The sequence below is a fragment of the Rhinatrema bivittatum genome, chromosome 2 (assembly GCF_901001135.1).
Source record: "Rhinatrema bivittatum chromosome 2, aRhiBiv1.1, whole genome shotgun sequence".
Taxonomy (NCBI): Eukaryota; Metazoa; Chordata; class Amphibia; order Gymnophiona; family Rhinatrematidae; genus Rhinatrema; species Rhinatrema bivittatum.
The window spans coordinates 763,673,619-763,691,301 of NC_042616.1; the positions used below are offsets into that span (position 1 = coordinate 763,673,619).

A 17,683-nucleotide genomic window follows, 5' to 3' on the forward strand; every position below is an offset into this window, starting at 1 on the left:
TTTTCAGATGTTTTGGGCCTGTTCCACTTAATGTTTTAAATGCCAAAGAAAGGTTCTTAAATTTACATCTGACATTCACCGGGAGCCAATGAAGATCCAATCACAATTGATTTGCAGGTGTCTGCTTGCAACAATAGGGGCCACCGTATTCTGAATCAATTGTATTTTCTGCATTAATTTCATTGGAAGTCTCCAAAACAAAGCATTACAATAATCAATATGCAAGAGGACCAAAGCATAAGCCACAGATCTTAGTACCAAAAAATCCAAAAAGCTCTAATTTTCCTCAGCATTTTAATCCTAACATAGCTATTTCTAACCAACTGCATAACATCCTTTTCCATGCTCAATGTTAAATCCAACTGAACTCCAAGAGATATCACCAAAGAAATTTCCACCTCTCCATTCCCTAAATACAGAATCTCTGTTTTTCCAGTATTTAAAACCAACTTGTTCATATTAAAACACATTTTCATAGTCCAAACAATCATCTAGCTTCTGTTAACAATCTTTCTGATCTGTTCTTAGAGGAACCAAAATCTGCCATCATCTGTGGAGATCTAATGTGAAAAGCCAGCCTTTCGAATGATCTTACCCACTTGACTCATAAAAATATGAGGTATATTTTCCAAACACTTGATCATTCTTTCAATTTTTCAAGTCCCCTTTCATGATTTCTAATCTGTTACAGATTTTTGTATCTTTTATATGTAAGCCTCTTTTCCTCAGGGTCATCTTCCTAATTAAGAAGAGGCTTGCAGCTTGCAAGAGCTTTGCAGTAGCACAACTCTCTGTCCTTTAGATGACCTTTTTGAGAGCAGGAACCCACTGAGAACCCTCCTTAATTGACCTGGAGAGCTGGAACCCTCCAGAAACTTCTTCCCTACTGATTGGTTACATATAAACAAGCACATTTTGTCCTCGAGTCCCTGTGCAAGTACGGTAATAAATATATTGAAAACACAGTAACATAATAAATGATGGAAGATAAAGACCAATTAGCCCATCCCTAATGTTATTAGGGCCGAGCAAAGAGAGCCCGCCATTAATTAATATGAGGTTATCTCTGCAAGCGAAAATATAAGACTACATAGGAACAGCTAGTCCACTTTGAGTAATATGACATAACATGGTAGGGTAACCATTGACCTTTCTGGGGAATCAAATTGGATATGAAGCGATTGGGTCTCTACAGCCGTTTGTGGGGTTAGGGAAAGGCTCGAGTGAACAGCCAGGTCTTAAGTTTTTTCTTGAAGGTCAGTGGGCAGCTTTCCTGGCGGAGGTCGGGGGGCATGTCGTTCCAGTGGGCTGGTCCCGCTATGGAGCAGGCCCGTTTGTTAGTGAGGGAGTGCATGGTGAATTTGATGGGGGGGGGGGGGGGTGTGTGTGGAGAGTTTGTTTATAGGCCTTTCTAATCGGTCTATTTGAAGTGTGGAATCATAGAGGGAGTTTTAGTGTGAGTGAGTGTTGATTGTGGATGGTTTTGTGTATGATTGTAAAGGACTTATAAATGATTCTGAAGCTTATGGGGAGCCAATGTAAATTCTTAAGTATGGGTGTGATGTGGTCACCTGTTTTGGAGTTTGTTAGGATTCTAGCGGCTGCATTCTGGAGTATCTGTAAGGGTTTAGTGGTGCTTGCAGGGAGGCCCAGGAGGAGGGAGTTGCAATAGTCAATTTTTGAGAACACGGTGGCTTGGAGGACCGTCCAGAAGTCCCAGAAGTGTAGGAGAGGTCTGAGCTTTTTCAGTATTTGAAGTTTATGGAAGCATTCTTTGGTCATGTTGTTGTCGAATCTCTTTAGGTTAAGTGGTTATCCAGTGTGACACCTAGGTCTCTCTCATGGGCAACTGTCGCCATAATAGGTCTGGTGGGGGGAGGAGTATTGGGGTTAGGGGAGATGAAAAGGAGTTCTGTCTTGGAGGTGTTGAGGACTAGGTTGAGGCTAGTAAGTAGGAGGTTGATGGAGTGTAGGCAGCTGTCCCAGAACTTAAGGGTTTTTGAAATGGATTCTGTTATGGGAATGAGTATCTGCACATCATCCATGTAGATGAAGTGAGATAGATTGAGGTTTGATAGTAGCTGGCAGAGGGGTAGAAGATAGATATTGAAGAGGGTAGGAGAGAGGGATGACCCTTGGGGTACTTGGGGTACTTCACCATCATTTATAACAAAATGTTGGTCAATTAACAGTTCCATGTCATCACCATAATTGCACCACTTGAATGTCCCATTACTTGAACAATCCACTTCTTCACGATTCTTCTATAATAATGAAGACATCAATTAACTGCTTCACAGGATATTCATCATTCCAAAGCTTGGATGTATATTTATTTATTTATTTTATTTATTTAACATTTTTATATACCGAAATTCATGTAGACAATTACATATCACTTTGGTTTACAGTATAACATAAACTAGCATGTAAGAATGCTTTTACATATAACAGGTATAAGATAACTTGGTGCCAAGTAACAGGGTCAAAGAACAATAGAATTATGATTATTGTTTGGACAACAAAAGAGATAGATGCCAAAGTATTTTCCAATTCTTTATTGTGGTGGAGACGTATTAAAACAAATAACCGACTCAGGCCGAGTTTCGCCGCTCTTAAAACGGCTGCCTTAGGGGCTTAAAAATTCAATTGGACTCAAAAACATTCAAAGCTTCCAACTTTATGATGTAATATCATTTAAAATTAATCCACAGTGGAACTGTATCTTGATTTATGTATGAAAAATCGTACTCATGTAGACTCCATTCATCTAATGGTGCCTTTCAGCTCAACAGTGGGGTGTATAGTCTCCACTCACATAAGCGCATATCATATGGAGTCTACATGATTATGATTTTTCATATATAAATCAAGATACAGTTCCATTGCGGATTAATTTTAAATGATATTACATCATAAAGTTGGAAGCTTTGAATGGTTTTGATGGGTCTCTAGATATCTGCTTCTCCTTGTTCTCATATTTATAGAGTGCCTCTACGTCAGCTCTCCCTCAGTTTCTCAGAAACTCTTGTCTCCAAATACAGGTTGAAAGGAGCTGTGAGGGATGCACTTGAGATCTTTCAGGTCTCGTTGTCTTATCTGTTCTCATGTGTGTAAGTGTTTTAAATAGTTCATTCTCTTTAAATGGGTGTTTCATCATTTCACAGTCATTTATAGCTAGGAATTCTGATTTTTCCTTAAAACCAAGAAACCCCAATAAAATTGTTTTTTTTTTTCAATTCTAACCGAAAATTCCCCAAAATAGACTTAACCTTCTGGAGCTCCAATGACATCATGTGGCTGCTGCATCATGTGGGGCTAGTTGGTATTTTGGGGGGCAGGACCAGCCCAAGAAAGAAAGATGAGATGCCATAGTGGTGGACTGGAGGGGAGTCCAAGTCCTGCCAGCCAAGAAGAGACACAGTGGGAAGAGGATGAAGTGAGTGAAGAGGGGCAAGGGGAGGAAAGAGTAAAGAGGGGAAAAGAGAAAGAGGAGGTGAAAAAGGAAGGAAGAAGCAAAGAGTGTGAAATAGGGAGAAAGGAGTGCAGTGGGGAAGGAAGAGGGGAAGGGGAGGGGAGGAGGGAGTGAAGAGTGGGAAGGAGAGTGCAAGGAGGGGAGGGATCTCCCCCCACGAACCCCTTGGCTACACACATTCGCACCCACCAACCCCACCAGCCCCTAGCCCCACATACCCAACTCCCCTACCCTTCAGCTTTATACATCCACATACCCTGTCACCCCTCATAGCCACACAGCTCCACTCCTTCACTGCTGATGCCCAGGCCTCTCTTTTCCCCCTCCCCCTTGTTTTGATTGTAAATGATAGTAGGCTTTGATATGGTTCTTTTTTCAATACAATTGAATTAACCTAAAAATGCCCCAGAGGCCATGATGTGAAAACAGCAATCAACACCTATATTCAGTACTCTCCAAATACACCTAATTGCCTGAAAAATAAGAACCTTAATTTGCAGTTTATAAATACCTAGGATCAGAAGCCCTGTTTATACCCCTGCTTTCTGCCTTAGGCATGGCATGCCGTCTTCCCCGTCTGCAGAAGCACTCGGTAGAGTCATCCTCTTCCTCAGTAAGCCCTTCAGCTGGCTGCATGAGGCGCGCCCCTTGCAGGGCATCCAGGACTTCTCTGCTCTTAGCTGAAACTACAGCAGGAAGGCTCCAGTCCACAAAGCATCTCCCCTTTACAAGCCATCCTTGTAATGTCTGTTCCACGTACACAGAAATCTTCTTAGCTTTTTCCAGAGCAACAAACAGTAATTTAGCTTCTTCCTGCTTTCCTTGTATTTCCGTAGCTGTCTTTAGTTAGTCTCTTCTGAAGAGATTATACCATGGGCTGGGTTACAAGTTTCCTTGCGTGCTTTTGAAAACATGCATCGTTTACCCCTGAATTACATTTTCTGCTACATTAGAAGAAGGCAAACTTTTCTACAAGCAGACGTCTTAAGAATCTGTCAAAAACTCCCCAGGGAGTTTTGAGCCAAGCATTTGCTTACGTGATTACATTGGTGAAACATTTTACCTTCCTGGACTTGAGGAAATAGAATCCTGGAGGTCAAAAATGTTTTGTTTTTTTTCCCCAAAACTGTGCAATTAAACTGACTTGCTGGCTTTTTTGCATTCTGTTGCTGAAATGGAAATCTAGCCTTAAGTTCTTTTGAAAAAAAACAAAAACAACAATCATTTTATTTCATTTTGGGTTTGTAGAACAGAAGATTTGCTAATGGTTTGAGTCCTGTGAGTTGCCCTATTGAGGATGATGGCCGGATCTTAGAAATCTTTTGCTGTAGTTTTGTCATTTGCCATGTAACACGTTTTATAACTCTATTATTTTCAACACCTTCCTTGACAGGTTCTCTTTTGTAGAAAAGACAATTAAAAGCTTGTCATCTTTTTGCTAACAAATTAGCTAGTAGGAAACATCAGTAACAGATTGCAACATGCTGCAAGGTAGAGGAATCTGATATTTCCTAGGATGCATCAGGCTTTGCTATTCGGGGATTTTTAATGATTATAATTAATCACGCATAAATCACATTATTCAGTGCTCTTCAGAGGCTGCCAACCAACTCTCCATTTCTGTCACTGTTTCCTGCAGAAGAGAAAGTTGAATCCTACGAACACCTGGCCTTAACAGTTTTGCATTCCTGGTCGGATATTCCTGGAGTTGGGTGTAAACTGGTTCCAGAGTACATTGAATCCCGACCCCTCTATCACAAGGACAAGCCAGGAATGGAACAGGTACTATTCAAACAGGGACAGTAACTTTAGAACGGGCGCACCTATACCTGTGTATATACTGTAGGCACGTGGCCAGGTACGTGGCAATTTTATAACATGTACACACATACATGCGCCCTGGCGCGTGTATGTATGCTCCTCATTCTAAGCTTGTATGCACACAGCAGCGAAAGGTGGCTTTGGGACATGCGAGTGAGGAAATTTTATAACAGACGTGCATCCAGGCCATGACCAGTTTCACCAGCAGTTTTCTCAGTGGGAGCACTGAGAGGAGAGGATCACTTGCTGGTGGCTGAAAGGAATCAGTAAGTCCTGCTTGGGAAATGTTTTTAAAGTATTGGGAAGAAGTAAACTATTGGGGTATATTATTTAGTGTGTTTGTGCTTTAAATAGTCAGTAAGGCAGATAATAAACAGAAGTCAGTATGTTTGTTAGGGATGTGAATCGTGTCCTCGATCGTCTTAACGATCGATTTCGGCTGGGAGGGGGAGGGAATCGTATTGTTGCCGTTTGGGGGGGTAAAATATCGTGAAAAATCGTGAAAAATCGAAAAAATCGAAAAATCGCAAAACCGGCACATTAAAACCCCCTAAAACCCACCCCCGACCCTTTAAATTAAATCCCCACCCTCCCGAACCCCCCCCAAATGACTTAAATAACCTGCGGGTCCAGCGGCGGTCCGGAACGGCAGCGGTCCGGAACGGGCTCCTGCTCCTCAATCTTGTTGTCTTCAGCCGGCGCCATTTTCCAAAATGGCGGCGAAAAATGGCGGCGGCCATAGACGAACACGATTGGACGGCAGGAGGTCCTTCCAGACCCCCGCTGGACTTTTGGCAAGTCTCGTGGGGGTCAGGAGGCCCCCCACAAGCTGGCCAAAAGTTCCTGGAGGTCCAGCGGGGGTCAGGGAGCGATTTCCCGCCGCGAATCGTTTTCGTACGGAAAATGGCGCCGGCAGGAGATCGACTGCAGGAGGTCGTTCAGCGAGGCGCCGGAACCCTCGCTGAACGACCTCCTGCAGTCGATCTCCTGCCGGCGCCATTTTCCATACGGAAAATGGCGCCAGCCATACGCATATGGCCGGCGCCATTTTCCGTACGAAAACGATTCGCGGCGGGAAATCGCTCCCTGACCCCCGCTGGACCTCCAGGAACTTTTGGCCAGCTTGTGGGGGGCCTCCTGACCCCCACGAGACTTGCCAAAAGTCCAGCGGGGGTCCGGAAGGACCTCCTGCCGTCCAATCGTGTTCGTCTATGGCCGCCGCCATTTTTCGCCACCATTTTGGAAAATGGCGCCGGCTGAAGACAACAAGATTGAGGAGCAGGAGCCCGTTCCGGACCGCTGCCGTTCCGGACCGCCGCTGGACCCGCAGGTTATTTAACTCATTTGGGGGGGGGTTCGGGAGGGTGGGGGATTTAATTTAAAGGGTCGGGGGTGGGTTTTAGGGGGTTTTAGTGTGCCGGCTCACGATTCTAACGATTTATAACGATAAATCGTTAGAATCTCTATTGTATTGTGTTCCATAACGGTTTAAGACGATATTAAAATTATCGGACGATAATTTTAATCGTCCTAAAACGATTCACATCCCTAATGTTTGTATTTCCAAACCCTCCCACTCCTCTCCCACTCACACCTAGCTCATCCTTTAATTTATAGGTAGGTGCTACTTTCTAGGGATGTGCATTAGTTTTTAACAAATGTGCAATCCGTAACGTATAGGTCCCTATTCGTTGCATTTGTGGGGTCCCGAAATGTATGGCAAACCCCCATGAATGCAACGTATCATTAACGAATAAAACCCCCACCCTCCTGATCACCCCAAGACTTGCCAAAAGTCCCTGGTGGTCCAATGGGGGTCCTGGAGCGATCTCCTGCACTCAGGCCATCAGCTGCCGGTATTCAAAATGGCGCCGAAAGCCTTTGCCCTTACTATGTCACAGGGGCTACCGGTGCCATTGGTCGGCCCCTGTCACATGGTAGGAGCAATGGATGGCCGGTGCCATCTTGTGCTCCTACCATGTGATAGCCGACGGCCCAAGTGCAGGAGATCGCTCCAGGATGGCACCGGCCGTCCATTGCTCCTACCATGTGACAGGGACCGACCAATGGCACCGGTAGCCCCTGTGACATACTAAGGGCAAAGGCTATCGGCGCCATTTTGAATACCGGCAGCCAGACCCCTGCTGGACCACCAGGGACTTTTGACAAGTCTTGGGAGGGGGGTCAGGAGGGTGGGGGGTTGTAGTTAATTAAATGTAAAGGGTCGGGATGGTGGTTTTTTCAACTTTAATGGGAAATGAATACCATATATATCTAATGGACGAATCAGGGTCCCCCGAAAACGGATGCAACAGATTTGGGTCCCGACGAATACAAATACTGAATCGGACGAATCCATCCCTGCTGCACATCCCTACCACTTTCACACTTTAAAAAAAAAAAATAATCAACCTTTTAACTTCACTTTACGAATTACCCACACCTTATTGAGAGTTTGATCATTCCCGTGTAGGCCACTACCAGATATATAGTGATTACACTAATACATTTAAAGGAACCTAATTAGACACATTCCTATTCCCATAGCAACCTAAAACTTAACTAGGAACTGAACAAATTTGAGGTGAAGGCAGGAGTCCAGCAGCAAGAGGGGTGTCCTCCCAGTCTTTTGCATTGAGTGTCACATGTATGATTTTTTACCCACCAGTGTGAAGTTGTACGTGTGAATCCGATGCAAAGAGCTCCTGTCTCTCATAGACCGAGTCCGATCTCTGAAGGCTAGAATGGCAGACCTGGTGGAGCTGAGGCAGACAGATGAGACCTTCAGGGACATAGTAGCCAAGCCCCAACTTCAGACTGATAGCCCTGGTACTGCCTTGGAGGAAGAAGGTCTCATAATCGGAGAGCATCAACCTGCTGCAGCATGAAAGGATCCTGTAGCAAGGACCTGCTTTCCAGGTGGTGCATTGTCCTCTCGCACCAAGGATGTGTCTCCCAGGGCTACTGCCCAGGAGAGAAGGGTTAGGTTGGCCACTATAGTTGGTGATTCGATTACTAGGAATGTAGACAGCTGGATGGCTGGTGGGAGTGAGGATTACCTGGTAACATGCCTACCTGGTGCGAAGGTGGCGAACCTCACACGTCACCTAGATAGGATTTTAGACAGTAATAGGGAGGAGCCGGCTCTCGTGGTACATGTGGGCACCAACAATACAGGAAAAAGTGAGAGGGAGGTTCTGGAAGCCAAATTTAGGCTCTTAAGTAGAAAGCTGAAATCCAGAACCTCCAGGATAGCATTCTTTGAATGTTCCCTGTTCCACGCACAGGCAAGCAGAGCTCCAGAATCTCAATGCATGGATGAGATGATGGTGCAAGGAAGAATGATTCAGTTTTGTAAGGAACTGGGGACCCTTTTGGGGAAAGGAGAATCTTTTCCGAAGGGATGGGCTCCACCCTAACCAGAGTGGTACCATCCTGCTGGCGCTAACCTTTAAAAAGGAGATAGAGCACCTTTTAAACTAGAATAAAGGGGAAAGCCGACAGTTGCTCAGCATTGCATGGTTCGGAGGGAGGTATCTTCAAAGGATATTGATGCATTAGAATTAGGGCATCCCGACAGTGAGGTTCCAATAATAAGAAAAGTAGTCCAAGTGCCTGTAATTAAAAACTCACCTGAGCTAAAACATTCCATTCCCTGTACGTACCAGGATCAGTCCAGACCGCTGGGTTGTGTCTCCCTTCCAGCAGAGGGAGTCAGAGAAAAAAAACTGAAAAGGCACCCCTCTTAACCTCTTAAAAAGCAGAATAAAAATACAAACAAAAACCACACTTTGAAATGTTTGTATGCTAATACCAGAAATGTAAGAAGTAAGATGGGACAATTAGAGTGCATAGCAGTGAATGATGACATAGACTTAATTGGCATCTTAGAGACATGGTGGAAGATGGACAACCAATGGGACAGTGCTATACTGGGGTACAAATTATATAGCAATGACAGAGAGGAGCATCTGAGAAGCAGGGTGGTGCTTTATGTCCGGAATAGCATAGAGTATAACAGGATAAAGATCCTGCATGAGACTAAATGTGCAATCAAATCTTTATGTGTAGAAATCCCTTGTCTGTTGGGGAACTACCGTCTACCTAGCCAAGATGGTGAGATGGACATGAAATGCTCAGAGAAATTAGGGAAGCTAACCAAATTGGTAGTGTGGTAATAATGGGAGATTTCAATTACCCCAAAATTGACTGGGTAAATGTAACATCAGGACATGCTAGAGAGATAAAGTTCCTGAATGGAATAAATGACAGTTTTATGGAGCAATTGGTTCAGGAACCGATGATAGACGGAGCAATTTTAGATCTAATTCTCAGTGGAGCACAGGATTTGGTGAGAGAGGTAACGGTGGTGGGGATGCTTGGCAATAGTGATCATAATATGATCAAATTTGAATTAATGACTAGAAGGGAGACAGTAAGCAAATCCACAGTTCTCGTGCTAAACTTTCAAAAGGCAAACTTTGATAAAATAAGAAAAATAGAAAAAAAAATAAAAGGAACAGATACAAAGGTAAAAAGTGTGCAAGAGGCATGGACATTGTTAAAAAATACCATCCTAGAAGCACAGTCCAGATGTATTCCACACATTAAGAAAGGTGGAAGGCAGGCAAAACGATTACCGGCATGGTTAAAAGGTGAGGTGAAAGAGGCTATTTTAGTCAAAAGATCTTCATTCAAAATTGGAAGAAAGATCCAACAGAAGAAAATATGATAAAGCATAAGCGTTGGCAAGTTAAATGTAAGACATTGATAAGACAAGCTAAGAGAGATTTGAAAAGAAGTTGGCCGTAAAGGCAAAAACTCATAGCAAAAACTGTTTTATGTATTTATTTATTATTTAAAAATTTTTCTATACCATCATTAAGTTATTTACCATCATAACGGTTTACAAGAAAGCACACATAGTAGGGTATAGTTAGTATTTTACAAAAAAGGTGCCAGTAGTATTCTGTAACATAGAAATGTTAAAAACTAGTTGAATAATGATATATATTACCTGTTGATACATGACTTTTAAATATATCCAAAGCAGAAAGCCTGCAAGGGATTCAGTTGGACCGTTAGATGATCGAGAGGTTAAAGGGGCACTTAGAGAAGATAAGGCCATCACGGAAAGATTAAATGATTTCTTTGCTTCGGTGTTTACTGAAGAGGATGTTGGGGAGATACTCGTTCCGGAGAAGGTTTTCATGGATAATGACTCAGATGGACTGAACCAAATCACGGTGAACCTAGAAGATGTGATAGGCCTGATTGACAAATTGAAGAGTAGTAAATCACCTGGACCGGATGGTATAAACCCCAGGCTTCTGAAGGAACTCAAAATTGAAATTTCAGATCTATTAGTAAAAATTTGTAAACTATCATTAAAATCATCCATTGTACCTGAAGACTGGAGGGTGGCTAATGTAACTCCTATATTTAAAAGGGCTCCAGGGGCGATCCAGGAAACTATAGACCAGTTAGCCTGACTTCAGTGCCAGGAAAAATAGTGGAAAGTGTTCTAAATATCAAAATCACAGAACATATAGAAAGACATGGTTTAATGGAACAAAGTCAGTATGTCTTTACCCAAGGCAAGTCTTGCCTCACAAATCTGCTTCACTTTTTTTGAAGGGGTTAATAAACATGTGGATAAAGGTGAACAGTAGATGTAGTATATTTGGATTTTCAGAAGGCATTTGACAAAGTTCCTCATGAGAGGCTTCTAAGAAAAGCCCCCCAGCCCGCCCCCCCCCCCCCAAACCGCCCCTTTTTAAGGCCCCGGCACTTACACGCGTCCTGAGGTTTATGCGCGTGGCTGGGCCCATTTGAAAATTGGCCCTGCGCTTGTAAGGCCCAGCCACTAATGTAAGGCCTGGGATTTACGTGCGCCGGGGTTTTAAAATCCGCCCTTAAGCGTCCAAACAGGATTCACCCAGACAGAATGCACCCATACAGCATGTACCTAAACAGGATGTGCTTAAACATTAAGCACCCAAACAGGATGTCCCCAGACAGGAAATGCTCAAACATTCAATGCCCAAACAGTATGTGCTCAGCTAGTATACTCCAAGATATCATGCACCCAGATAGTAGGCGCTCAGATAGGAGTAGCTTAGACAGTGTGTGCTTGATATGTGCTCAGACAATATGGGCTCAGTATGCACTGCTATAATGGACGCTCAGATAGTATGCGCTGAAATATGAGCGCTCAAATAGTGGACACACAGTATATGCTCAAATAGAACATGCATAGTATGTTCTCAAACCATAATCCCCCTCCTCCTTGCATTCTATATAGGCCATGGTCTTATACACACAAGAACATGTGTACCTGTGTGTTCCCTTCAGTGTACCGCCGTGCAGCTCGCATACACGCCAACACCTGCAGAAAACATGGCACCACAGCCTTCCACATGGCTGAAGAAAAACAAGCCATATGAGCAAAGCCTAGGCCCGTGCCACCTGCTCTACATTAAACTCCAAGGAAAGTGAGAGGGAAAAGGGGGGAAAGGGACACTGAACACCCAGCATTGAGGGAAGGAGTCCTGGTAAGGAAGGAAGGTAAAATAAAAACCTCCCTAAACTTTTTCCTTGTTCCCTTTTTGTGTGTGTGTGTGTGTGTGTGTACCTGAACTCAGCTCTCCTGACTGAGGCCTGTGATGGCCTGTGCCCTCTCCCCTCCCTGCAACGGAGCGGAGAGGGCACAGGCCATCACCGCCAAGCCTCCCTCTAGCTCCAACCTCTTATCTTTTTAAGTCCACGCCTGAGGCAGGCTCCCAGACTGAAAAAAGCTCAACTGAGGAAGGGACCCACTGGTGTCACCTCAGGAGGTCATGCGGTGTTAGAAATTTGTTCTATCTTATTCTTTACTTTCATTAATATTTACCACAAGCAAGCCCCAGAAGGGAAATGCATGCCCACCATCTGCTGGAGACAGAGAATACTGGTGGGCTAACAGGGAGGGGCTATATAACCTTGATGTCAGCTTTTGCTCTGTCTCCATCTGCTGGTAGAGGTGATTAAACCCACTGGTGTGAATTAGCCTGCCTGAGTGCAGAGAAACTATGATTATCTTCTGTTCTCATATTTTCCATGGAGATCGGGTTTATTCCATCATATCATGTCACAACAGAGGTCAGTGCCTTGTGGAATAATAAGTCACCACTGTCTCCCACACAAGACTGGGCTATCCAGCAATTCCTCTGAAGGATATACTGTAAGAACAGTTTGTTTATTTTAAATCTGTGCCCCTGGAAAGTCAATTAAAAAAACAAAGCCTTGTTTTTAAGTGGGTTCGTGGGAAGGGATGCATGGTTAATTAGAGAATATCTTATATATCTTACATGCTGCAGCTTGGAGTTTTTTCATCCTTGTACTTGTTCATAGTAATCTCAAGTATTTCTATATCTAGGTCCTGATTGATACTTTTTATACAACCAAATCCAGCCTGCATTTCTCTTGTCTTTCAATTTGTGCTTGTGATAGAGATGGAACCCGATTTTGTCATATGCCAGAAAAGTCTGAATCTGCCAATACTGGTGGAGTCTCATCTTTCTCATGCATGAAATCCCAATAAGCAGCAGACACACGCGCTAATAATTAGGCATACTCTTCATTTTAGGGTTTCTTTGTCTTTATTTTTGCAGCCATTGCACGGTTTTAGCATGCATCTTATTTTCAAAAACTATGAAACTGTTTGCTTTTCCATTTCCTGTAATTCACTTGCCATCTCTTTTCTTGCTGCGTATCTGAAGTGTATCTGTTGCTATATTTCTGATGGTGGGATTTCTTTGAAAACTGGGCACAGCACAGTCCACACAGAGGTTTATGCTCCAAAAGGAAAGAATGTTTACTTAGAAAAAGAACCAGTTTTAGCAGTACAAAGACAAAATCCACAGCAAAAATAGTAGAAAGTCCAGAGTATAGCATACAATAGGGATGTGAATCGTTTTTTCACGATTTAAAATATATATTTTAAATCGTCAAAAATCGTTAGAGGCGATATTTAATAGGAATTCCCCCGATTTATCGTTAAAAATCGTAAATCGGGGGAAGGGGCAGGGCGGGAAAACCGGCACACTAAAACAACCCTAAAGCCCACCCCGACCCTTTAAAATAAATCCCCCACCCTCCCGAACCCCCCCAAAATGCCTTAAATTACCTGGGGTCCAGTGGGGGGGGGGGTCCCGGTGTGATCTTTTACTCTTGGGCCTCCGGTGCGTTGTAGAAATGGCGCCGGCGCTACCTTTGCCCTGTCATATGACAGGGCAAAGGTAGCGCCGGTGCCATTTTGTTTTTTGTCCCCCGACGTCAGGAGCGTAGGAGATCGCTCCCGGACCCCCGCTGGACCCCCAGGGACTTTTGGCCAGTTTGGGGGTGCCTCCTGACCCCCACAAGACTTGCCAAAAGTCTAGCGGGGGTCCGGGAACGACCTCCTGCACTCGAATCATTTTGCCGGCGCCATTTTGTACGGCAAAACGATTCGAGTGCAGGAGATCATTGCCGGGAAAACGGCACACAAAAATAACCTCTAAACCCACCCCGATCCTTTAAAACTAATCCCTTAGCTTCCCCCACCCTCCCGACCCCCCCAAAAACATTTTACAGGTACCTCGGGCCGTCGGCTGCCACTAATAAAAATGGCGTGGGCCACCCAGTGCTCCTACCATGTGACAGGGGCCGGCCAATGGCACGGATACCCTGTCACATGGTAAGGGCAAAGGCCATCTGTGCCATTTTTATTAGTGGCAGCCGACGGCCCAAGAGCGGGAGATCGCTCCCGGGACCCCCACTGGACCACCAGGTACCTGTAAAATGTTTTTGGGGGGGTCGGGAGGGTGGGGGAAGCTAAGGGATTAGTTTTAAAGGATCGGGGTGGGTTTAGGGGTTATTTTTGTGTGCCGTTTTTCCCGCCCTCCCCCAAAACGATAAGAGAACCTCCATGAACAATATCGTGGGGTTTTCCTATCGTTTTGGTGGAGCCCCCGATTTCTGATGATTTTGAAAATATTGACAATATTTTCAATCGTCCGAAGCCCGATTCACATCCCTAGTCCTGACACTCTTTTTGGTCTGTACCGGCTTAGGGAAAATGTTTAAAATTTGCAGATAGCCTGATCCCATTCATCATGAAATCAGTGTACAAGAGGTCCCGACCAGCAAGTTTTGGAGGTGCTCTCCCAACCAGCACAGACCAAGAGGAATAGCAGGGATAGTAACATATGCTCCTACTGCTCCTCTCACTAGCTCTGGGTGCATGGGCTGCTGAAAGAACCCTGCCCAATCTGATGCCTGAAACTGGAGTAGAAAGCCACTTTGGGGTGGCACTTTCCACCCTATAGCAATACCTGTGCTTGAGGTACCTTCTATGATTCAGATCTCAATACTTTCTCTTCTTACATATGCAAAGCATAATTCAACTTACTGCAGAGAATTGATTTGGGAGAAGATGTAGTTGCAATATATTTAGATATTACCTCGGCCTTTGATTCGGTTAGGTCTTTGGGGGAAGGTATATCTGTGGTTTCAATCTTTTTTGGATTTTAGGCAACAGCAAGTGTTTTGTAATTCAAACACTTCAGATTGGTTTGTATCCAAGGTGGGAGTTCTGCAGGGGTCTATATTGTCCCCTACACTTTTTAATATCTTTATGCTCTCATTATTTTCAATGCTGGATTCTTTTGATGTCTCTTGTAGATGCTATGCAGAAGATAACCAGCTGTATTTTATCAGTTCAAGGGATAGGAGTTAATTTCTTGATTGGATTACTCAATGTCTTACAGCAGTTGGGGAATGGATGCATTTGAATGGACTTGTCTTGAATTTTCCTAAATCTAAATCATTATGGATCTCACAAAGACCAAGACCAGAATTTTTGCTGACTATTATGGTGGGCGGGGAAGTTATGTGGATCAGGTGAAAAACCTAGGGTTCATTTTTGTCATAATCCGCTATGTTGATGGTAGGAGCAATCAGATAGGAGTAGCAATCTGATGTATTCCGTAGGCGGAGTAGCAATCTGTTGTTATAGATTGCTGGAGAGTAGTGGGTGGATCCTTGGGCCGGTGGCAGATGACCATGCCCCCATGGGAAGATCCCGAGAGGGACCACCGGCTAGGCTTAGAGTATGGAGACAAACATACACTAGTTATTTTATTAAACAGGTCTTGAAACCACCAGAGGTGGCAGTAGTGAGCTGAAGTGCCCAGCAGGGCTGAAGTCCCTCAGATACTGGAACAGCGATACCTGGATGGCTGAGCTGTTGAGAAAATGTAGACAGTGAGTAGACAGGGTATGCAGAGTTCATGAACAGAACTTAGATGACAACACTCACACATTGGTCTCAGGGAGCTCAGGAGCTGGAAAGGATAGGCCCTCAAGGAGTGAGTACCCAGTTCCAGGGAAAGCTCTGAGAGAGCAATGGTAACTCACAATGATGTAGACAGTGATGGCTTCCAGGCAGAAGAGAATCAGCAGATAGTCAGGAACAAGGGCCCTCGAGGGGCAAAGAGAGAGCGAGGCCCCCGAGGAGCGGGTACCTCTGGTAAGTCCGAGGAGGCAGAGTAGCTAGAACAAATGCTTGCTAACTCGAATTGTTAGCGATATCAGAGACCTTTAAATATCGGAAGCGGATGACGTCTTCCCAGGGGGACGCCCCTGAGGTTCACGCCCTTGCTGGTACTTCACTCGGAGCGCGCGTGCGCGCCCTAGGCTTCAGGCAACATGGCGGATCTGCAGCATCAAGCCGGTCCGGGGGCGCCGGAGAGACTATCATACTATTACATTTTGCTGCTTGTGGGCAGTCCCGCAAATGGCTGCACTCACCCCAAACGCCACCATTGTTCTCCGTGTAGTGGAACTTGCAGGGTTCCTTAGCATTTGCGAGTGCCGATGCTACCCGTTTTAAAGGGCCTGCGGCAGAAAATCCCCTGTAGCGCCCGCTGATGAGGTCATCATTTCTGTCCTACATAACCCTATCTCATGCATTCTTTCAATGACTCAGCAAAAGTCATCTGTCAGTCTTGTTCCAGTTTGTCTCCAAACTTTGTTCCTAGTCTGCTGTCCTGTCTCCAGTCTTCAGCCTTGCTCCACTCCAGTCTTCAAGTCTTGCTCTGCTCCAGTCTTTAGCTCCACTCTGTTCCAAGTCTTCAGCCTGCTTCAGTCTTTGCTCCATTCCAAGTCTATTTAGCTACAGCTTCAGCCTGCTCTGCTCAAGTCTTCAGTTAAAACTTCAGCCTTGCTCCACCAGTCTTCAGCTATAGCTTCAGGTTTGCTCTGCTTTAATCTTCAGCTACACCTTCAGTCTTGTTCCACTACAGTCTTCACCTTCACCCTCAGCCTTGCCTCTGTCTTAGCCTCTTGGACTCTGTCATAGCCTGCCCATGCCAAGACGATCTCACCAGCCGTTGGCACAAACCCTAGGGCCCAGCCCCCGAGATTGCACCACAGCAAGAGAGGCTCTCGTCATTTGCAACAGGTACACCTGCTTAAAAACATCTCATAAAATTTTGAATAAAGATGACCCTTTAAAATAGAGATGGGACAAAAATTTGCAATTCAAGATTGCTGTTACATCCCCTTTCTATAACAAGGGTAGCCAAATCCGGTCCTCAAGATCCACAAACACATTTGCATACAGTGGAGACAGTACATTCAATCTGTCTTATGGGGAGTCACTCTGACTCCCCATAAATCAAGTACATTTATTAGCCAGCTTTATTCCTGGAAGTGAGCAACAAGAAATGGATCTACTGTTTGGGGCCTGCAAGGTATTTTTCACTGATCGGAACTGCCCACTGTCAGAGACAGAATGCTAGGCTTGATGGACCTTTGCTATGACCCAACATGATACATCTTATGTTCTCATGTTCTTACATAATGCAGTAAAATGTTCATGCTTTTGATGCTTACCAATGAAACCATATCTTGTTCTAGAACAGTGACACACAAATTTTAATAAACTGGGATGTCATTAAAAGTAAATTACTGACTTGCAAAGCTATGTTAATATTGACAGAATATAAATATTGTAATAAATAAATAATGTTACTTGTATGATTTTTCTTTTTATAAGGGTCGAGTTCAGATGTGGGTGGACATGTTTCCCACAGATATGCCTCTACCAGGACCTCCTGTTGATATCTCACCCAGAAAACCTAAAGGGTAATTTATGTATTCATTCATTCTTCGTGTACATATCCTCTTAATTTGTAAGCTGCGTGAAGAAAATATGTTAGTTTATTCTCTAAAAGTGAAAATACATCCATGTCGAAGTGTTCTTATTTTTAGAGATCAAAAATATTGTCTTGATGCTGTAAAATTCCTTAGCTGCATGTATGGTTTACAATTTGGAGTGATATGGCTTGCAGATTTTTATCTCAT

The 17,683-nt window shown here is 44.2% G+C and overlaps 1 protein-coding gene across 1 annotated transcript in view; it reads left to right on the plus strand.

Moving 5' to 3' along the window:
• The window catches only part of FER1L6 (fer-1 like family member 6), a 277,132-nt gene that overhangs the window by 210,978 nt on the left and 48,471 nt on the right, over window positions 1-17,683 (plus strand). The window contains exons 35-36 of the mRNA XM_029591997.1: window positions 5,115-5,257; window positions 17,376-17,464. Of these exons, the coding sequence (XP_029447857.1) occupies window positions 5,115-5,257; window positions 17,376-17,464 (232 nt within the window). The remainder of the gene's footprint in view (window positions 1-5,114; window positions 5,258-17,375; window positions 17,465-17,683) is intronic.